Raw genomic sequence first — 20,695 nt, 5'->3', positions numbered from 1 at the left:
CTTGCACAGGGAAGAAGAGGTTAAAAGGGAAAATGGGTAAAAGACACAACAAGTTAAAGTGGTAACAAAAAGTACTTTTCTGCAGTTAAGAAGACCACACTGCTTTGCTACATTAACATCAATGTAAAAGTGACTTGGAGTAATTTGAGCTATGGGCCTGTTACCAGCTGAACTTATTCTACTTGCTCCCAGAAGCCTTCCTGGTTGCAACTACATCTCCAGGCTTGGAGATTACACTTTTGCTATGCTCAGGAGCTGCACCGCAATGTGAGCTCCCAGTCTATGTTATACATGGGGACAAGATGCTTAGTTGGCAGTGGACTGGTCACCCCTAGATTTGGCTGCAAGCCCCACAAATTGGAAAGGGGATTAGCTTCATCCTCTCTATGAGGGGTGCCCAGCTAAGCAGACTCCCAGGACTAACTACTGCAAGTGTCTGGCATCTAAGATCATTTCAGCCTTGGAATGAAATCTAAACTCCCCTTCCTCTCACAAAGAGAGACAATACCTGGCCATCAGGCCAGGGAGAAAAGACAGATAAGGCAAGTTTCTTATCTGCAGCCTCCATTACAATATGTATAAGTGGTGTAACTTTGAAAGTGTGCCTGTTGAAACTTGACAGAATTATTGGAAGAGCCAGTCCCAGCACAGGAGATTCTTTAAACCCATCTGCACACTTCAATTATCCTCACAATCAGCCTTGAATACCATAGGCAATTCACACATCTTCTTATCCAGGAAGGACTATCAAGACACAATGCATTCCCAAAAAAAGGTTGTCTGGGCTCCGCTGTTCATCAAAGCAGGACAAAAGACAAGTGCCCTCAAGGCATGTTTTGGGATAAAAGTATTCCTAACTAACTCCATGACACAGCGTGCTTCCTTGTGTATGTTACACTTGGGACTCCCACTCAGTGTTCTCTCTAATTTTTTTCATCTGTGTGTGGAATGAGTTTTGTTCTGAGTGGTAGTATCAAGGCAGCGTGTGCGCACGTGCATTCAGAACAGAGCCTTCCTGATTCAACCCAAGTGGGATCTGAAATTAACTGAGCGGACACCAAAAAACACGTGAGCATGCACACATGCCTTAGAGGGAACATTGCTCCCACTGTGAAACATCTCAGTGCCTCTCACTCTGGACCCCAGCAGACTGCAACAAGAGACTCCAGCAGACCACCATGGTGTTCCTCTCCAGGACAGGTGATATAGCCTCTTGCCCAGCTTCTTCAGGGCTGAACCTATCCCTTTCTCTTATTTCTGAAATCTTGTCCTTCTACCTTAAAGTACCTCTCTAGCCCGCCTGGGAATTTACACATAATTTGGAACTTTAAACTAAATGTGCCTTACAATAGTCTGTCTTTTAGCATATTTGTAGTGCCTTTAAATTAGGACCACATAGTAATTTAGCCTGATTTTATTGTTAATAAACTGCTTCAAACCTCTCTTGCACAAATAAAGGCTGATTGGAACTGTCTCCCCTTTTGAGCGAAATTCCCCTGAACTAGGGGGTGCAGGCCAATCACCCTCGAGGCTGTTTCATTAACAGACCCTTGGGCTACTCTTATGGACCCTTAAGCTCATCTGACTTAAGGGACTCTGAAGAAAGTGTTAACAGTGTTACAAACTGAAGATATGAAAAGAAAATTTCAAGCAAGAAAATAATGAAGCTCTGATGTTGATGAGATATTGGTGTGTGGAATTTGCCAAAGGCAGAGAGGGATGAGGCATTTAGTTATGTGCCTTCAGTGCTCTAGATAGGAGTCCCAAATCTGCACCAATGTTAAAAGTATCTTAATCCAAGTGAAAATGTTGTATGCTGAGTAAGAATATACAGCAAGACAATGCAACTGCCCTTTTATCTTTTATTTGGTGTTAAGAACTCCACAAAAAACAAATTCAGTTACTCTGGTGTATGTGAAATCAGAACAATACAACCACTTGAAGCAAAAAAGTAGAAACAAATTCAGCCCAGGAATGAAAAACTGATACTTCAGTGCTATGGATATGCAATGCGCTTCATACCACAGTGCATTTCAGCATTTCCACTTTTAAATTATTCTTGCAGAAGAACACAAACTCACACATCAACCTTCTCACTGGAAAGCTTCAGAATTTTATCCATTCAATTATGAAAACAAATAAATATTATTTGTTATTGCCCACACATGTAACGTGTACATTTTCAAAGGTGTTAAAATATTAAATCATAATTAACTAGCCATCCTTTCACTGAGATCTCTATTCTAGGTAAGCCGAGTTTAAAAGGTGTGGGTTCTTCCCCAGCAGATATTCCCATGTGGTCATTCCTTACTCTAACAATGACTCTCTAGTTAATCATTAGGATTTATCAGTTTCGTTCTTTTTTGCTTTCATGTTGACAGACATTCTCAGTGCATGTGCTATACAACATTAAGGAAGCTCCAGAAGAAAGTAAATATATAAAAACTTATCCAGAATCTCAAAGGAAAAAACACAACACTGTAAAGATTTGTTGTATGAATGCTAAATTAATGTAGCTTAAAAGCAGTTATTAATAACATTTCCCTGTAAAGTACAAACCAAGCCAATGGAGTAAAAGTTTCAACAGAAAGGATACATGCAACCTTACAAGGTGTTGATACCCTAGATCTTAAGTCATGTTCTATCAATCAAGAAAAGGCAACTAAACTCAAATTCAGTTGAGCTCACTAGCACAGAATATAAGTTTCACAGCCAGTTCAGCTTACCATTTCAAACAACTATAATTGTTAGGAGTTTCTTGCCTATCAAAATTAATGGCTTCGCATTTTCAAGTCAATAGTAAACTTTCTGCACTTTCTGATGTCTTAAACATGCTGCTATTGTATAGATCTTTTTTTAAACTATGAAATGGTAAAAACCAATATTGCTCCTCCTGGCTCATGATTTGCATAATACATTAGTAGCACAGGGAGTTGATAGTCTTGCACAGTTACAACTTGACAGATGCATCGACTATGTTAAAATAAATTTTAAGAGCAGGTCACATAAAGCAACAGTCACTACTGCAATCACACATGTAAGTCATGTTCCCCCACTCCCACCCACAACACACAACTCCTAACATTCTCTCAGGACACAAAGTTAGCTACAAGTTTTACTAAATTAGAGCCACAATGGTAGCTAACTGCAGGAGCCACTGGATTCAATTCTGAGTGACACACTGACCCTCTGCATACAAAAACTGAACAGTGACTCTTAGATTGCTTCAGTCATTCAGGCTAAATCTTTGTAGCCCGTAACAAAAAATTCGCTGCCCATTTTTTCCCCTCAGGGGGTTTAATGGTACAGTCCTAAGCATACTTACAAGTAAGTACCAGTGACATCAATAAAGCTTACTTGAATGTAAGTATACCCAGGGTCATGCCGTTAGTGTCATTTGTTTGTAATTAGTTATCTATAACACAGACCTGAAAGATAAAGATGAACAAGCAAGGGAGGGAGGGGAGAGAAAAATCAAATTTTTTCCACACTTGCAAAAATCCTTGGCTTCTTCAGTTAGCAAGAAGGTAACAATCATTTGAACTGTGTTAGTTTATATGCAAGTCAAGAAGAGAGATCATATGATAGAGAACACAGTTTCTGAAAGTCTCTAAAGCACAGCCCTAGTATTCCTATTCCAAAGTTATGAGATCTTAAAGACTGGTCAAGCCATACATGTTTTCCTCCCACATTCAGAAAGGCACTGATAGATTACAGTGTTAAGTATTTATCTCCCAAATCTTAAACAAAGCCTAATGTGTCAAAAGATAAAATCTCTGAATAGTTGTAGACACTGCAATGCTAGTAAGATAGTAATACTGATAGGGCTACAGTTAGAAATAAAAATAACTGTAGCTAGGATGCAAGAGAGCAGTGGTACTACCAAGACAATCACATGCACATCCATTCTTGATTTGACAACACAATCTAATCTAGGTCCGAATAGTCAAGGAGCTAACATGGGGGGGGGGGAGGGGAAGCCAATGGGATCATGATCCCATCTATTGAAAATAAAATATCAAGAAGAGAAAGATAAATACACTTCTGAATCCATTAACTGAAGGGGAAACTCAATTCATTTTTGAGTTATAGACCCTTCGGAAGAGTTTTCCATCTCGTGCTACTCAAACAATCTGCTTTACTCTGCAGTTTTATAAGTGAGTTCGAGAGAAAAGCTCCTCTTCACAAGGATCTACCCATCCATTTCCACTTTCTGATGCTGTGCCGTCAGAGCTGGAGCTGTCACTGGAGTATAGCTTCTTCCTAAAGCCATTTGATTTTGTTTCAGAACTTCTAGGATCTGTACACCTTGCTTCATGAACAGAAGAAACCTAAGGGTTTAAATTTTAAAAAGTTACAATACAAACATTTATCACATCTGTGTACTGCCAAAATCAATGTCTCATGGTGGTTTAGATAAATTACTACAACAATTAACACACTCAAAACAAGTAGTGCAATTTGACAGTTTAAAATTTAACCAAAAGCCAGGTTAAACAGGCATGTCTCCAAAGCTTTGAAAGAAGTTGTTAGCTATATACAGGTGAAACTCGGAAAATTAGAATATCGTGCAAAAGTCCATTAATTTCAGTAATGCAAATTAAAAGGTGAAACTGATATATGAGACAGACGCATTACATGCAAAGCGAGATAAGTCAAGCCTTAATTTGTTATAATTGTGATGATCATGGCGTACAGCTCATGAAAACCCCAAATCCACAATCCCAGAAAATTAGAATATTACATGGAACCAAGAAGACAAGTATTGAAGAATAGAACAGTATCGGACCTCCGAAAAGTATACAGTGTACTGTGCTTGATTGGCCAGCAAACTCGCCTGACCTGACCCCATAGAGAATCTATGGGGCATTGCCAAGAGAAGGATGAGAGACATGAGACCAAACAATGCAGAAGAGCTGAAGGCCGCTAATGAAGCATCCTGGTCTTCCATAACACCTCATCAGTGCCACAGGCTGATAGCATCCATGCCACACCACACTGAGGCAGTAATTGCTGCAAAAGGGGCCTAAACCAAGTACTGAATACATATGCATGCTTATACTTTTCAGAGGTCCAATATTGTTCTATTTACAATCCTTGTCTTCTTGGTTCCATGTAATATTCTAATTTTCTGGGATTGTGGATTTGGGGTTTTCATGAGCTGTACGCCATGATCATCACAATTATAACAAATTAAGGCTTGACTTATCTCGCTTTGCATGTAATGTGTCTGTCTCATATATCAGTTTCACCTTTTAATTTGCATTACTGAAATTAATGGACTTTTGCACAATATTCTAATTTTCCGAGTTTCACCTGTATCTCTCTATCTCAATCAATTAATCGTTATTCACCTGTAACTTTGGTTCTTCTAGTGGTCATCTGTACTTCTACACAAATGGGCTATGTGCCTGTGCAGAGACTTCGTTGGAACCTAACAAGCTCAATTCTCCTGTTTTGGGCAGGAACCCCGCCTCCAGCCGCTATATGCGGCTGCCCAACTCCTCATCCCCTCAGTCACAGAATCCAGCTTCAGTGAACCCCGCAGGGAGGACGGGAGGGCATGTAGAAGTACAGATGACCACTAGAAGAACCAACATTACAGGTGAGTAACCTGTTGTTCTTCGACGTGGTCTCCATCTTCTACACAAATGGGCACAATAACAAGCTAGCACCCAAGGAGGAGGGAAGAACAGAATATAATCTGCCAGAAATTTTTATTGCAGAAACAAGTACATCAACTGAAAATGGATTGCAGGACACTCCTGCCAAACACAGCATCATTCCATGCCCTGGTATCAATTGCATAATGACGGATAAATGAATTGGGCGAAGCCCAAGTAGCTGCCTGACATATAGTGTCCAACGGGACCATCTGCTCAAAGGCCACAGAGGCCGCCATGGACCTAACAGAGTGTGCCTTAACCGGAGCAGGCAACTGTTTATGAGCCAATTGATAACAAAGTTCAATTGTGGAAACTATCCATCTAAACATGGACTGGGCCGAAACTTGTAGACCTTTATATGGCCCATCGTACAGAACCAACAAGGAAGATTTCCTCCAATCAGCAGACCTATGAACTTAGAGGTATAACGCCCTTCAGACATCTAAACAGTGTAACCTTCTTTCAACATCCGTTGATTTGGAAAAAACACGGGAAACATGGAGACCACTTTGGGCAAGAACTGGACATCTGGCCTGAGTACTACCTTGTCCTTATGGAACTGAAGATATGGTTGGTCAACCCTAAGAATATAAGAACATCCCTGCTGGATCAGGTCCAAGGCCCGTCTAGTTCAGCATCCTGTTTCATGCAGTGGCTCACCAGATGCCGCTGGAAGCCACAGGCAGGAATTGAGGGCATGTCCTCTCTCCTGCTGTTACTCCCCTGCAACTGGTACTCAGAGGCATCCTGCCTTTGAGGCTGGAGGTGACTTTTAGCCACTCAAGACCTTCAACTCACTGACCCTCCTGGTGGACATAATGGCCACCAAAGAGGCAACCTTCCAGGACAGAAGACAAGGATCAAATGAAACCAAGGACTCAAATGGTGGACGTAGCAGGCTAGCCGATACCACCGACAGGTCCCAGGCCAGTGACAGGATCGTCTGGGAACAAATGAATCAAACCTTTCAGAAAGCCTTTTACCACCAGATCTTTAAACCATGAAGCCCAATTAGCGGGGGAACACGCCACAATGGCAGCCAAATACAACTTAAGGGATGAGAACTTTAAACCAGATTCCTTAAGGGACAACAGATAATTACATACATCTTGTACAGATTGATTAAATGCATCAAACCCATGCAGGGAAGCAAAGGAACAGAAACGAGCCAATTTGTGATCATACGACTTCCGTGTAGACTGCTTTCTAGCAGCAACCAAAACTTCCTTAAGTCTCAATGGGACATCGGCAGGACTTTCCTCGCCGTCTGATGAAGGAATCGAACATCCGGGTGGAGCACCCGTCCCTTCTCCTGTGACAGCAAGTCCGGCAGGACAGATAGGTGACTCCAATCTACCGCCAAGTGCCTCAGGGCCAGAAACCAAGGCCTTCTGGGCCACCACGGGGCTATCAGGATTGCCCTGGCCCGATCCACCCTCAATTTTCGCAGGACCCTCGGAATGAGGGGCAACAGGGGAAACACATACAGAAGAGAGCCCCTCCAAGACAGGACGAAGGCATCGCCCAGAGAGCCGTGGCCCTCCCCTCCCCTGGAGCAATAGAGGGCAGATTGTGCATTGTCCCGGGAAGCAAATATGTCCAGCGATGGGACTCCCCAGTTTAGAAATATGTCCCTGAAAACACCCTGGTGTAATGCCCACTCGTGGGAGACCACTTCATTCTGCTTAGAGTGGCCACTTGGACATTCAAGGAATCTTGGATATGAATTGCCTGAGGCGTTACCGCATATGCCACGCACCAATGCCAAAGGTCCAGAGACAAACAGAAGGCTTTTTGAGGACGTGCCACCCTGTTGATTGATGTAGGTTTTCGCCGTCATATTGTTTATTTGTATTGTCACTGAATGACCCCCTATCAGGCAGGAAGCCTTTGAGAGCGTTGAAAATGGCCAACAGCTCCAAATAACTGATGTGGCGAGTCCTCTCCTTGGGGGACCAATGTCCACGCAGATGAAACCCGTCCAGGTGTTGTCCCCCAACTGAGCTCCGAGGTGTCCATCATGACTACCCAACGGGATCAAGGGGATTGAAAGGGATCACTGACACTCAGGTGCCGAAACTCCGTCCACCATTCTGCCGTAGCCTGTACCCACTGAGGCGGCGTGCGCTTCAGATGGAAACAAACACGTCCAGAAACCATCTCTGAATTGATGTGCATCCAAAGACGTGCTTGAGGCAGCACATACGTAGTAGCTGCCATGTGACCCAAAAGGTGCTGTACTGAGCGCAGAGTTTGTGGACCTCCGGCCAAGAAAACCGCTGCCAGCTTCCGGAGAGTATCTATACGGCCCATTGGAAGGAAGACCTTTCCAAGGTAGTGTCAAATATCAGCCCAATAAACTAAATCCGCTGAGTCGGTTCTAATTGAGATTTTTTGAAATTTATTTGGAACCCCAGGTCCTGTAGAGCATCCACCACGATCTCGAGGGCATCCAAGACCACACTTCTGGTGCTCGCCAAGATGAGCCAATTGTCTAGAAATGGTAGCACCTGCAATCAATGCTTTTGCAGGAAAGCCATCCAGAGTCCTGGCGCCATGCGCCATAAGAAGACTCAACATCAACCAAGGGAGAGCGATATTCCGCCGCCTGGTATAGATCTAGATACGATTGATCACAACGGTCCCAGGACCGATCCTGTCTGTAAGTTGAGGAGCATTCTTCTGAGCCCAAACGGACACCACGGTCTCTAAGAGGGACACTCTCTTGGTGCTTTCGAGGGGGCGACTGGCGCCTAGGCAGCCACGATGCATCTTCTGCAGGCTTGGTTGGAGAATAGGCCTCTTCTTCAGATGAAACATAACCCAGTTCATTTGATGCCACCGAACGTAACCTGCTCGATCTAGAACGATCATGGGCCAAGTCCAACAACTCAGCAGCCACAGGCAAGCTAGGCCTTGTTGAGACAGATGACTTATGTACAGGACGATCCAAGGCCTCTTTAGTCTTCTTGGCCACAGGGGCCTCTGACACGGGAACCTCTGCTGTTCTCTTCTTCTTGGGTATAGGAAGGAAGTGTCAACCTGCCAGCAAGTCATGATGAAACTTCAGCTTCTTTTTTTATCTTCGGTACCTATCCCGAGGATTTCGGGGAGGACTTCGGTACCATGGGTGCCTGATGTTGAGGGAGGTCTCCAAGTGTACCAGCTCACTTGACACCAAAGGCCAAGCAGTAGAGGACGCCGATACTAGTACCAGGGTCGGATTTTCGGCCTCCACAGGAGCAGATACCACACGCTCCGATTGTACCGATTAAGCCATTTTTACAGACCGCTTCAACGATAAGAGCCAGATCCCACAGAGCTGCGCGCAGGCGAGAAGCCCTATTTTTGCGAGCCTGCTTCGTGAACTTCTGGCAGTGAAGCCAGGTCTTGATAATGTGGGATTCCCCCAAGCACAAGGGACACTCAGTATGAGTATCGGGGGAAGGGATCTTAGATCTGCACTGAATACATTTTTTAAAGTTAGTCATGCCTGGCATAAACGCCGAAGGCCAGCCAGCCACCACGCTACATCCTAGCTGGAATTGGAGCTCCAAGAAAAGGGAAAAAACTGGCAGAACACAAAACGCCAAGGGAAAACGCTACTACATGAAAGAAATAAAGAAATAAAGGAAGAAACTAAACTTTGTAAAGAAGCAGGGAGAAAACAAGGGGACAGCAAGATCCTACTCGTTGCTAAGCTATGGACTCCATGATGTTCACTGAAGCGCAGACAAAGGAAGACTGGGGGGATAAGGAGTGGCGCAGCCGCATATAGTGGCTGGGGGCGGGGTTCCTGCCCAAAGCAGGAGAATTGAGCTTGTTCGGTTCCAATGAAATCTCTGCGCAGGCGCACAGCCCATTTGTGTAGAAGACAGAGACCACATCAAAGAAATATATATTTTAATTAAAATTATTACATATTTCTATACCACCCAAAACTTACGTTTCTGGGCGGTTTACAACAAAATATTGAGGCTATTTATTCAGTGGGGAGCACATTCCAAAGCCCGGGGGCTATAGAGAAGGCCCAACCCAGAGTCACCACCAGATGAGCTGGCAACACCTGCAGGCCGACTTCTCCAGATAATCTTAATAAGCAGTGGGCATCATGCAGAAGGTGGTGTTCTCTTAAGATAACCCAGGCCTAAACAGTTTAGGAGTTTATAGGCAATTGCTCACACTTTACATTTTGTCTGGAAACATACAGGCACCAGTGCAATGCTTTTAACACAGGAGCATTGTGTTTGCTCCAAGTTACCCTGGAGACCAATCTGGCTGCTGAATTTCGCAGCGAGGAAATGCTTGACTAACAAGTAGAAGGTTGTCGATTCAAATCCCTGCTGGTATATATTGGACAGCAGCGATATAGGAAGATGCTGAAAGGCATCATCTCATACTGTGCGGGAGAAGGTAATGGTAAACCCCTGCTGTATTCTACCAAAGAAAACCACACAGCTCTGTGGGCGTGAGGAGTCGAAATTGACTTAACAGCACACTTTACCTTACTATGTACGAAGGCAGTGTAACAGAGTGCATTGCAGTGCTCAAGACTGGAGATTAACAGCACATGCACCATTGTTTCAAGGCCACTCTCTTCCAGAAACAGGCAGAGCTGGCATATCAGACAAAACTGATAGAAAGTACTCCTGGCCACTGCCTCAATCTGAGATACAACAGAGAGCTCGGAGTCCAGTAGTCTGACTCCCAGACTACATATCTGATCCTTCTACACAAGTGTAACCCCATCCATGACAGGCAGATCTATCCCACCTACTGCATTCCCCCACAATGAGCCACTCTATCTTGTTTGGATTCAGCTTCAAGTAGTTATCCATCATTTAGCCCATTACTGCCAGCAGGCAAGCATTTGAGGAAATTATGCCATTTCCCAATTAAGGTGACAGGGATAAATATATCTTAGTTTTATCTGCATGACACCTTGCACCAAATCCCTGGAGGATCTCTTTCAGTGGTTTCATGTAGATGTTAAAAAGCTCTGGAGACAAAATGGAGCCCTTATGGGGTCCAATCAAAAGCTCTTATTTTGAAGAGCAGGTCTTCAAGCGACACCATCTGGAACCTGTTTGAGAGATAGGAATGCAACCACTGTAAAGCAGTACTACCCACTCCCAGCTCTTCAGATGGTGTAGGAAGCTATCACAGTTGATGGTATCGAAAACTGCTGAGAGATCCAAAAGGACCAACAGAGCCACACTCCCTCTGTTGATTCTGAGTTAAAGATCATCCACCAGACTAACCAGGGCAAATTCAACATCATAGCCCTCCTGAAAGCCAGTTTGAAATGGGTCCAGATAATCTGTTTCCTCCAAAACTACCTCATGTTGATTAGCCATCGCTTTTTCGGTGACCTTGTCTAAGGTGTCAATAAGAGAGGTTAGAAACCAACCTACAGTTTCTCAGCTCCAAGGGGTACACAGTGCAGGCTTCTCAAGAAGTGGTCTAACAATTGCATCCTACTCTCTCCCAGTGAAGCATTTATGATATCACCAGGCGATCTCTAATAACCTCCCAGCCTGGTGATATAAGCCATGTTGTGCAAGGATCCAGAGAACAGGTGGTAAGCTGCACTGCTCCAAGAAGCTTGTCCATGTCCTCAGGAGTCACAGATTGGGTCAATCTAATCATCCAAGTGGAGATACCGGACATGCCTACAATTTACTCTGAAGCAAATAACTGCTTCTTTGCGGCCGTGGCCACCACTGCAGCTGCAACTTGCACTTGTAAGTACTAAATTACTCTCCTCCCACCCCCTCTAGGTTTAGGGAAGCCTTCTGCCCCTTTACTGGTAAAGGGGAATCCTCAGCAGATTCCTTTACCAGTAGAGCTCCGAGCTCGTTCAAACCGGAGCAGTGCCAAAACTGAGCCGGGCCGGTTTGAATCTGGTCTGAACCGGTCTGGCCAGTTTTGTGCACATCTCTGTAAGATGCCTTGGAAATATTTTACCCTGAAGAATGGGATATGAAATTTAAACAATTAAATTACAAAGAGGTACAATGAAGAGGGATAATGTTTGTAGTCCAGGTTTTATTGTATATCCAATCATAATAATTAGTTGTGAAATAGATGCTGTAACACTTACCATATTAATATCTAGAAGATGTTCTTCCGTGTGTGATATCTCTTTGATATCTGTGAATTCTCCAACACCATTCTCGCTCTTGACATTTGTACAGCATTCTTTTTAAAGTGTTTCATGTGGGAGGGAAGGATAGGAAGATAGAACGGAAAATTCATTACAAAAGGTATCTTAACTGAATGCAATGGCCAAAAAAAAAAAAAAATCTTTATTAGGTGCAACACAACAGCCTCTGGTTAGGACAATCAAAAGAGGTAAGCAGAACTAGCAAAGAGAATAAAACTTCCCTATAGGCCAATTGCTTTGGTCACAAATATTTGAACAGTAAGGATTTTAAGATATACTATATTTTCTGATTAATTTTCCCTTTACATCTTATTTTCACTTCATGGTTTTATAGGCAGGACAGTGTCCTCTCAGGCAGGCTAAACCTATGAGCCTGCTATATGAGCACATTACCCATGTACAGAGAGCAAGTGAACCATATAGCGACAGCGGGGAACCCAACACCACCACCATCCTAGTCCACACATGCTCCCACGCACAATGTGGCATACACATAGACAGAACCTAAAGGGCTTCCCATATCAGCGCCTCCCATAGCCCAGTGGACAAGAGAAGAACGACAAATATGTCCAGTCTGAAATTGCAGGGCCCCTGCTAGGCAGGAACTCAAATGTTTTGGGGATCTATCCATGACAAATTCTTTCCCTGCCCCTCAGCCCTATGTGAAGGACCAGCCAATATGGCACAGTACTGAATGGATCCTATGTGGAGTTGTATCTTAATGGAACATTATAGGCTGTGCAAAAACAAAAAATTTCAAGGCCAGCTAGCATGACTGAGGAACCTAAAACTACGTTCATTACCAAATGAGTTTACCTTTTATCAACTTCGGCTGATATGCCAACTGCAACCTTACCTGGACAGAGATAGCTTGGCCACAGTTACTCTTGCTTAGTAACCTCTTGCTTAGAATACTGCAATGCAATGTACGTGGGGCTGCCTTTGAAAACAGGCCGGAAACTGCAGCTGGTACAAAACAGGGCTGCAGGATTATTAGCTGGGACTAGACATTTTGATCATATTACATCAGTGCTTTATCAGATGCACTGGTTCCCAGTCAGTTTCCAGGCCCAATTCAAAGTGCTGGTTTTAACCTTTAAAGCTCTAAATGACTTGGGAGCGGGTTATCTGAGAGAGCACCATGCTCCATATGTTTCAACCCAGACCTTAAGATCTTCTTCAGAGGCTCTGCTCCGAGTACCCCTGCCAAACGAGGTGAGGCAGGGGTGGCTACCAGGGAGAGGGCCTTTTCGGTGGCCGCACCGTTCATGGAAAAGCCTCTCCAGTGAGGTTCGCCTAGCTTAATCACTTTGTTCTTTTAGATGCCAGGTAAAGACCTTTTTGTTCACTCAGGCCTCTTAAATTTTTTGATTTTTAAGTTAGATTCTTAAGAAGTTTTTGAATTGGTTTGTATTGTAGACATGTGCGTGTATGCTTGAATACACACACACACTTGGTGTGTTGCATTTTGTGATTTCATTTGTTATGTTTTTTGAGCTGCCCAGAGAACAATTTGTTATGGGATGGCTAATTAATAAATTTTTTATTATTAAATGAATATAACCTCATCAGATTAATTGCCAAACTTATTCATAACTAGATATGCCTTTCATTGCCTAGCCCTGGTCATCACATTCAACCACATCTTTTAAATGTTTGGCCTATCTTGTTATTAGTTCCGCCTCCTTTTACATCACAGCAGCAATGCTGCTTGCATTATTGCACTGTTTCACAGCAGGTAGCCAGGTTTTGTACTGCCGCAATTAAGATCCACACATGGGGTATTAGAAATGGTTAATTTAGGTCTTTAGGTTGTCTCATTTTATTTTACTCTTATAGTTTCTACTAGTGTTTTTAAGCCCGTTAGAATAACGGGTGCTAGACTATTCTCCCTCTTTTCATGCATTGTGTGTGTGTATGTGTGTGTGGGTGGGGGTTTTTATGCTGTGCTGTTGGGGGGGGGAGTGCTGGTCTCGCTTGTGGCCACTGCCTCAGTTTTTTATTTTTTTAATTAATGTAGTGTGTTGTGCTTTGTGTTACTTTTTGTGGCTGTTGTAGTGCTTAGTGTTACTTTTATGTTGTTGTGGTTCTGATCCGGGGGGGCGAGGCGGTGGGGGAAAGAGAGCAGGAGCGACAGAGACGGCACCGGGGAGACAGGGACCATACTCCGGGGGCCGAGCGGAGGCTGTTCCGTTAAAGCCTGAAAGGGTTAAAGCTGCCCCCGCCGTTGCAGCGAAACTCCCACCCTTCCTCCCAGCTTCAGTGACCACCTCACCCTGGTCCTTTTCAGCTGGCTGAAGGAAAACTGGCATAGAAGAGGGAGAGAGAAGCTTGCAAGCAGTGCTTCTCTCTCTGCAATGCCTCTTCCTGAACTGGCGCTTTGGACGGAAAGGACGCCTCTTGCGTCCTTTCCGCCCAAAGCGGCAGTTCGGGCAGAGTCTGTGCAGAGAGAGGAGCTCTGCCTGCGTGCTCCTCACTTCCTCTTCAATGCCGGTATTTCATCATCCAGCTTACATGGGACAGGGTAAGGTGGTTTTGGAAGTTGGGAGGGAGGGTGGGAGTTTGGCGGCGGCGGCAGCATTCTCCCTGTCAGGCTTTTTCGGAACAGCCTCCACTCGGCCCCCAGAGTTTGCTTCGGGGTTTGTCTCGTTCAGGTCCTGCTGGTTGGTCCTCGTTTTCCCGGTGGCCTCGTTGGTGTTCGTTTTCCCGGTGCTCGTGTTTCTGGCTCGTTTTCCTCGTTGGTGTTTTCCTGCTTTTTCCCTGGTACCAGCAAGCGTGTCTCCCTTGCCCTGTTCTGCGCCTGCGCTTCGCGCAGGCGCAGAACAGGGCAGGGAGGCACGGACACACGCTTGGTGTCCGTCCACGGACGGACACCAAGCGTTTTATTAGAGAGGATATGTGTATTCTTATCTCTCTGTATTAATATTTACCCTTAAGGTTCTTTTAATCTGGGTCTGAGTTGTAATCTGTTTATCTGATCAAAGATCGGAATCAACTGAACTGAGCTTTATTGTACTATCAGTAATTGGGGCATAGGAGGAGGAGTCAGAGTCCTGATGGGGCTGCTGGGACTTTCTCCCATGTCCATGCCTGTGCTCCAGTGGCAAGGTCATGAGAAAGATCTTCAGCTCTGGTAAGCTGATGTCATCGAGAATCCACCGCCCTCCCCGTCAACTGTGTCCTCCATAGACACACCAGAGGTGAGCAGCAAAGACAAAGGATTTCCTGATTACTCACCACTGTAAGAAAAGTGAAAAGTCTGCTTTTTATTCAACAATATTAGTTGTAGAGTGAAGCACTACAGAAAATGTAGGTTGCCACAGTTTTTGTACTTGTAGGATTCCTATGCTTTTGCAAGCTACATAAAGGAGTAACTGGTGCAGCTTTCCCCATGACTGCATACTTATTCAGAGTTCAGCTGGACTTGTTACCCCAACCCCCATCTGCCATGTAGCTTTCAGAGGCACAGAAATCCTGCAAGAACAAGATGTGCATTCTAAGAGAAGGTCCGGCAAAGCCACTACTTATTACACTGCAGACATGTGCAATGAAGCCACAGCACTCCTCCACTGTAGAGTGCCCTAGACATGAGCAGCAGTAGCAGCACCAGGGATAAGTGTGTTTAACCCTCTCCTTACCAGTCTATTGCCATTTGAACCACTCCAAGCTGCTTTTATCCTTTGGACCTTTTGGGGGTCCAAAATCATGTTGCAAGTTCCACAAAGGAAAGGCAACTGGATGGCTCCATTTTTATTCATTTGTGCTGACTTAAGTCAACATTAACATGCAGATTACTTGGTAGGTGATAATGAAGATTAAATACAAATGGCGATTAGCCAAGTGGTAGTTTACACTTATACCTATAGTACGCAGATAACAACTTAAAGTTGATAGTTCTTATTCATTCATTTGATTTCAATTCCGCCTATCCAAAAATGGCTCAGGGCGGTTTACATAGAGAACTAATAAATAACTATATAAGATGGATGCCTGTCCCCAAAGGGCTCACAATCTAAAAAGAAACATAAAATAAACACCAGCAACAGTCACAGGAGGTACTGTGCTGGGGGTGGATAGAGCCAGTTACTCTCCCCCTGCTAAATAAAGAGAATCACCATGTTCAAAAGGTGCCTCTTTGCCAAGTTAGCAGGGGTTTATCCTGCTAACTTGGTTATCCTAGTTCTTATCCTGCCAAATGGCGATAACTTTACCACACTACTGCACTAGATCAGAAAGCATAGGAAACATAAGTCACATTTTCCAAAATATGATCAGCTCTCTAAGTGGTTATGACTTGGTATGTGCTCATCTGCATTTACTCTGTTTCAACTCAACTTTAATGCATTTAATAGTTAAAAGATGTTGCTACCTTCATACTCGGATGCAGGAAAGAGTGGTGTATAGAGAGCTTTCTCCCACCAGCACTGCTTTGCTTGATTGTAGCTTATTTTCTGAAGATCATTATTCGAGACAGGAAACTGTTTGAAGAACAATTGCATTTCAGTTTTTAAAACCCTGTACACTACACCGAACTTCCAGTAAGAGTAATCTAACAGTGCAAGTTTTCAACAGCACCACTGTTTACTTTGGGTACAAAAAACCAGGTTGTTTACCTGTAACTTATGATCTGGAGGTGATCAGTTGTCAGTCATGAGAAATGGGTTACTGTGCCTGTGCAGGGACCTCACAGATGCATTAACTAGCTCCTCACTGGCGCCCCTCCCCTCCGTGCACGTTGCTTTTTCAGGCAGCTGGGTGCCATTTTGTCTCTGTTTCTTGGAGACCCGTCTTATGACAGAGTACACACTCAGTGTGGGATTCAGTGATCAAGTCAGTCGTGTGATGAAAATGCTGCAGCAGGAAGGTATGTGTGGGTCTCATGACTGACAATGGATCACCTCCAGATTGTAAGTTACAGGTAAGCAAACTTTCTATCTGGAAGTGATCCACTGTCATCATGAGAAATGGGTGACTAGCTAGCTTTTGCTCTTGGAGAAGGATGCAGCCATTCCACCCACTATTGTAGAACCTGCTTGAGTACTTCTCTCCCAAAGTTGGCCTCCGCAGCCAAACCTAAGTCCACAGCATAGTGCTTGATGAAAGGCAGGTGCGAAGACCAGGTGGACGCAGCACAGATGTCCTTAAAACGGAGGCCAGGTAAGTGTGCAGCAGAAGCTGCGTATGCTCTAGTGGAGTGCGCTTTGATGAGTTTGAGAGGTTGCTGATTCTGTAACTTGTATGTTAAGAAAATGAGCTCCACCAACCAATGGGAAAGCCTCTGCCTGGAGAGAGACCTTTATTTTTGCCCTTAAGTAAGATGAACAACATCATAATATGTCTAATATCCACTGTATGTTTCAGGTAGTAGAGGAGACAGTGGCAGACATCGAGGGAGTGCAAAGCCTTGTCTAGGCGAGACTCAGGAGGAAAGGATGATATTTTGATTCAAGTGGAAGTCCGTGACCACTTTAGGTAGGAAAATGGGGTCAGTATGCATCACAATCCTATTAGGATAGAATTGCGTGAATGGCACATTGGCGTGCAAGGCAGTCAGTTCACTCATGCGCCTGGTGGACATAATTGCTATCAAAAAGACAGTTTTGAGAGTTAAGTAATAGAGACTGACTTCATGCAGCGGCTCAAAAGGGAGCTTCCATGAAGGAGGCGAGGACCAGGGAAAGACTCCACTGTTCTGTAGGAACGTGAACAGGGGGGTAAAGGTTGTTGACATCCTGCAAAAATTTCTTGCACAAGGGGTGTGAGAACACAGAGTGGCTTTGCCAACCAGCATGTTTAGAAAAAATAGTGGCCAGGAGTATCCGAAGGGACACATTAGCTAAGCCCACTTCTTTCAGGCTGGTGAGGACTTGAGTGGAGGACTTGAGTGGGAGAAGCTTTTAGAGAATGGAAGCCATGGTCCTTAGCATACACTGTGAAGTGCTTCTATTTGCTCGCGTAGCTCTTGTGAGTCAAGGCTCTCCTGGAGTTCGGAAGAATATTCTTCAATAACTGACCTTCCAGGCTGTGAGCCGCAAGGTTTGTAGAGACGGGTGCAGGTGTTTCCCGCATCCCTTGACAGCAAGTCCCGATCGAGAGGTAGGTGAAACAAGTTGCTGTTCATCAGTCTGAGTAGCGATGCAAACCAAGTCTGGCGCAGCCACCACAGTGCTATCAATATGGCTCGCGCATTGTTGCGGATCAGCTTGCTAACCACCTTGTTGAGCAAAGGTAGGGGCAGAAACAGGTAGAATAGGTTCCTTCCCCAATGATGTTGAAAAGCATCCCCTAAGGAGGCATGTCCAACACCCGCTCTGTAACAGTTTTGCGGAAATTTCTGGTTCATCACTGAAGCAAACACGTCTAGACGAGGAAGGCCCCACATTTGCGTCAGATGGTTCAGGCAGGCTTGCTTCAGTTCCCATTTGTGATGTTGTTGACAATCGAAGGTCCTGATGAGATAATAGGCCAAGACGTTCTGAAGCCCTTTGATATGCAGAGCCGTCATGAAGATGTCCCTGGGTATGCACCAAGTCCAGAGCTGGGAACTCAGGGCACAGAGAGATCAGGACACCATGCCCCCTTGATAATTCACATATGCGATTGCCGTAGAATTGTCTATCAGTAACTGCACAACTGAGTTCTGAAGTAAGGGGGTGAAGGATTTGATAGCCAGGTAAGCAGCCAATGACTCCAAAAAATTGATGTGCATGGGCATTGATGCACCGTCTGAAGACCTTGCACATAGTGATTGCTACAATGGGCTCACCAGCCCATGAGAGACACGTCTGAGGTGACACAGAATGACGGAGCCGGAGCGATGAGAGGAATGCCACTGAGAAGGTTCTCCCTGGTCTTCCACCAAGTCAAGAATTTCAAGACCCATGAAGGAACGTCTAGGAACAGCCCTTGGCTGTCGACATTTGGTCAGAAGACCCAGAGATAACACAGTTGGAGAGTTCACATCCACAGCCGGGTGTAGAGAACTGTGGATTTTCATGAGGCAATGAGGCCAAGAAGTCCCTGGACATGGCCTGCACATTGGCGAGGGCCGTGCTTGAAGTGGCTGATGAGCACAAATCTGCAAAAATCTGTCCAGAGGGAGGTAGTCTCTTTTCGTTTGAGTGTCCAAATGGGCACCGATAAAGTCTATCAATTGAATGGGATGGAGCTTGGATTTGGCCCAGTTGACTTGGATCCCCAAGTCATGGAGGAGACCAAGGGTGAGATGGATATGAGATTCCAATTGGCATCTGTCCCTGTGCACTAAAAGCCAATCATTGAGATACGGGAAAATAGTGAGCACCCCACCCGAGTCCTCAAAATAGGCGTCGACCACAGTTATACATTTTGTAAACACTCTGGGTGCCATGGATAACCTGAAGGGTAGCACCTTGTATTGGAATGCTACACCTCCTACAGCAAACCTGAGGAACTTGCAGTGATTGCTCTGGATCGCTATATGGAAATACGCGTCCCTGAGATCTAACGTCGCAAGCCACTCTTCTTTGGCCAGGAGCGGAAGAATTCCCTGCAACATTGTCATGCAGAATTTTCGTGTGTCCACATAGCGGTTCAGGTTGCGGAGATCCATAATGGCTCTGATTCCTCGGTCCTTCTTGGGGACGAGAAAGTATCAAGAGTAAAAACCTTGCAGATGATCTCTCCACCGCACTAGAACTACTGCACCCTTCTCCAACAAGGTGCGCACTTCTTCCCACAGGGCCGGCATTGGAGGGGTGGACTTGACGCCCTCAAAATGTGGCAAAGTTATGAACTCAATTGTGTAGCCAGAGTTGATAATTCCGAGGACCCACTGGTCCAATGTTATGTTGTGCCATGCCGAGGCATGACTGGCTAGGCTGATGTTGATGGGTGGCAAATGAGTAGGAATCGACGGTATGCCACATACGGCCATGTTGAAGGCTTTGGTCGGCAATGATGGTGCAAGCGGTGAACAGTCTCCCAGATCAAAGGGACTGCTTGGAGCTGTCCTTGGTGGAATGAGGACCTTGATTTTTGTTACATAGACCATAACCCTTCTTATGGTAGGGCTTAAAGGGTTTACAATAGTCCTTTCGGTCCCAATATTTAAAACCGCATTGGCAGTTATATGGTCTGTATCGAGAAGAGCCCTGCAAAGACGAGGCTGTCGCCAAAAAGCTCTTAGCTGTAAATTTGGATTTTTAAAGAGTCTCGTTGAGTCAGTAGACTCACTGAAAAGACCTTTTCCATCAAATGGAAGGTGCCCAATCCGATCTTTCATGTCAGGGTTAAGAGTCGTGGATCTTAGCCAGGCGTGGCATCAAAGAGAAACTGCCGTTGTCTAAGTTCTAGATTCGGTTTCAGCCAAGTGCTTAAATGTGCTAAGCTGCTGATGAATGAGATCAGTGCACTTTGAGAGCATGTTATTGAAGCTCTTAACAACATCCTCTGAAGCAGAAGAGGCCAGTTCGTTACGGAACGAGTCCCACGGGACATAGTTATAGCTCGCAATGCGAATGGAGAGACTAGCAGTGAAATAAACACGACACCCAAATACATCAAGTTTCCTACCCTCCTTATCAGAGGGGGTAGAATGACAGTGGCCAGGTTTAGACGAGGCGCAAACAATTACTAAGGAATTGGGGATCGGGTGGTTGAGCAAGTCAAGGTTGTCTTCCTCTTGCACTTGATACAGTGCCTCAAGACGTTTCGATGTGGGGGTTGATGTTTGCAGAATGTCCCATGAAATTTTAGCCGCCTTGGTTATGGCCAGCAACATAGGCAGCGCAATTGGTTGCGCGGATTGAATAGATGCGAACATCTTGTAGACAGGATCCTTCAGGTTAAGAGCAGGGTGTTTCACCTCAAGCTCAAGCATCTC

The 20,695-nt window shown here is 44.9% G+C and overlaps 1 protein-coding gene across 12 annotated transcripts in view; it reads right to left on the bottom strand.

Moving 5' to 3' along the window:
* Positions 1 to 1,848: 1,848 nt before the first annotated feature.
* Positions 1,849 to 20,695, bottom strand: part of KIAA0232 (KIAA0232 ortholog) — a 73,155-nt gene continuing 54,308 nt past the window's right edge. For 10 of the 12 annotated variants that reach the window (XM_053242890.1, XM_053242895.1, XM_053242897.1 and 7 more), the window contains 3 exons: positions 16,202 to 16,310; positions 11,770 to 11,867; positions 1,849 to 4,331 (listed from right to left, as the gene is read on the bottom strand). In XM_053242890.1, the coding sequence (XP_053098865.1) occupies positions 4,152 to 4,331; positions 11,770 to 11,867; positions 16,202 to 16,310 (387 nt within the window). In that variant the 3' untranslated portion in view covers positions 1,849 to 4,151. Of the gene's footprint in view, positions 4,332 to 11,769; positions 11,868 to 11,953; positions 12,799 to 16,201; positions 16,311 to 20,695 lie in introns of those variants that run through there. The other 2 variants (XM_053242891.1, XM_053242892.1) reach the window with 2 other exon arrangements.

Source organism: Hemicordylus capensis, chromosome 4 (assembly GCF_027244095.1).
Source record: "Hemicordylus capensis ecotype Gifberg chromosome 4, rHemCap1.1.pri, whole genome shotgun sequence".
Classification (NCBI taxonomy): domain Eukaryota; kingdom Metazoa; phylum Chordata; class Lepidosauria; order Squamata; family Cordylidae; genus Hemicordylus; species Hemicordylus capensis.
The sequence above is the reverse complement of the archived record's forward strand: the minus strand, read 5'-3'. Positions and strand labels throughout refer to the sequence as shown.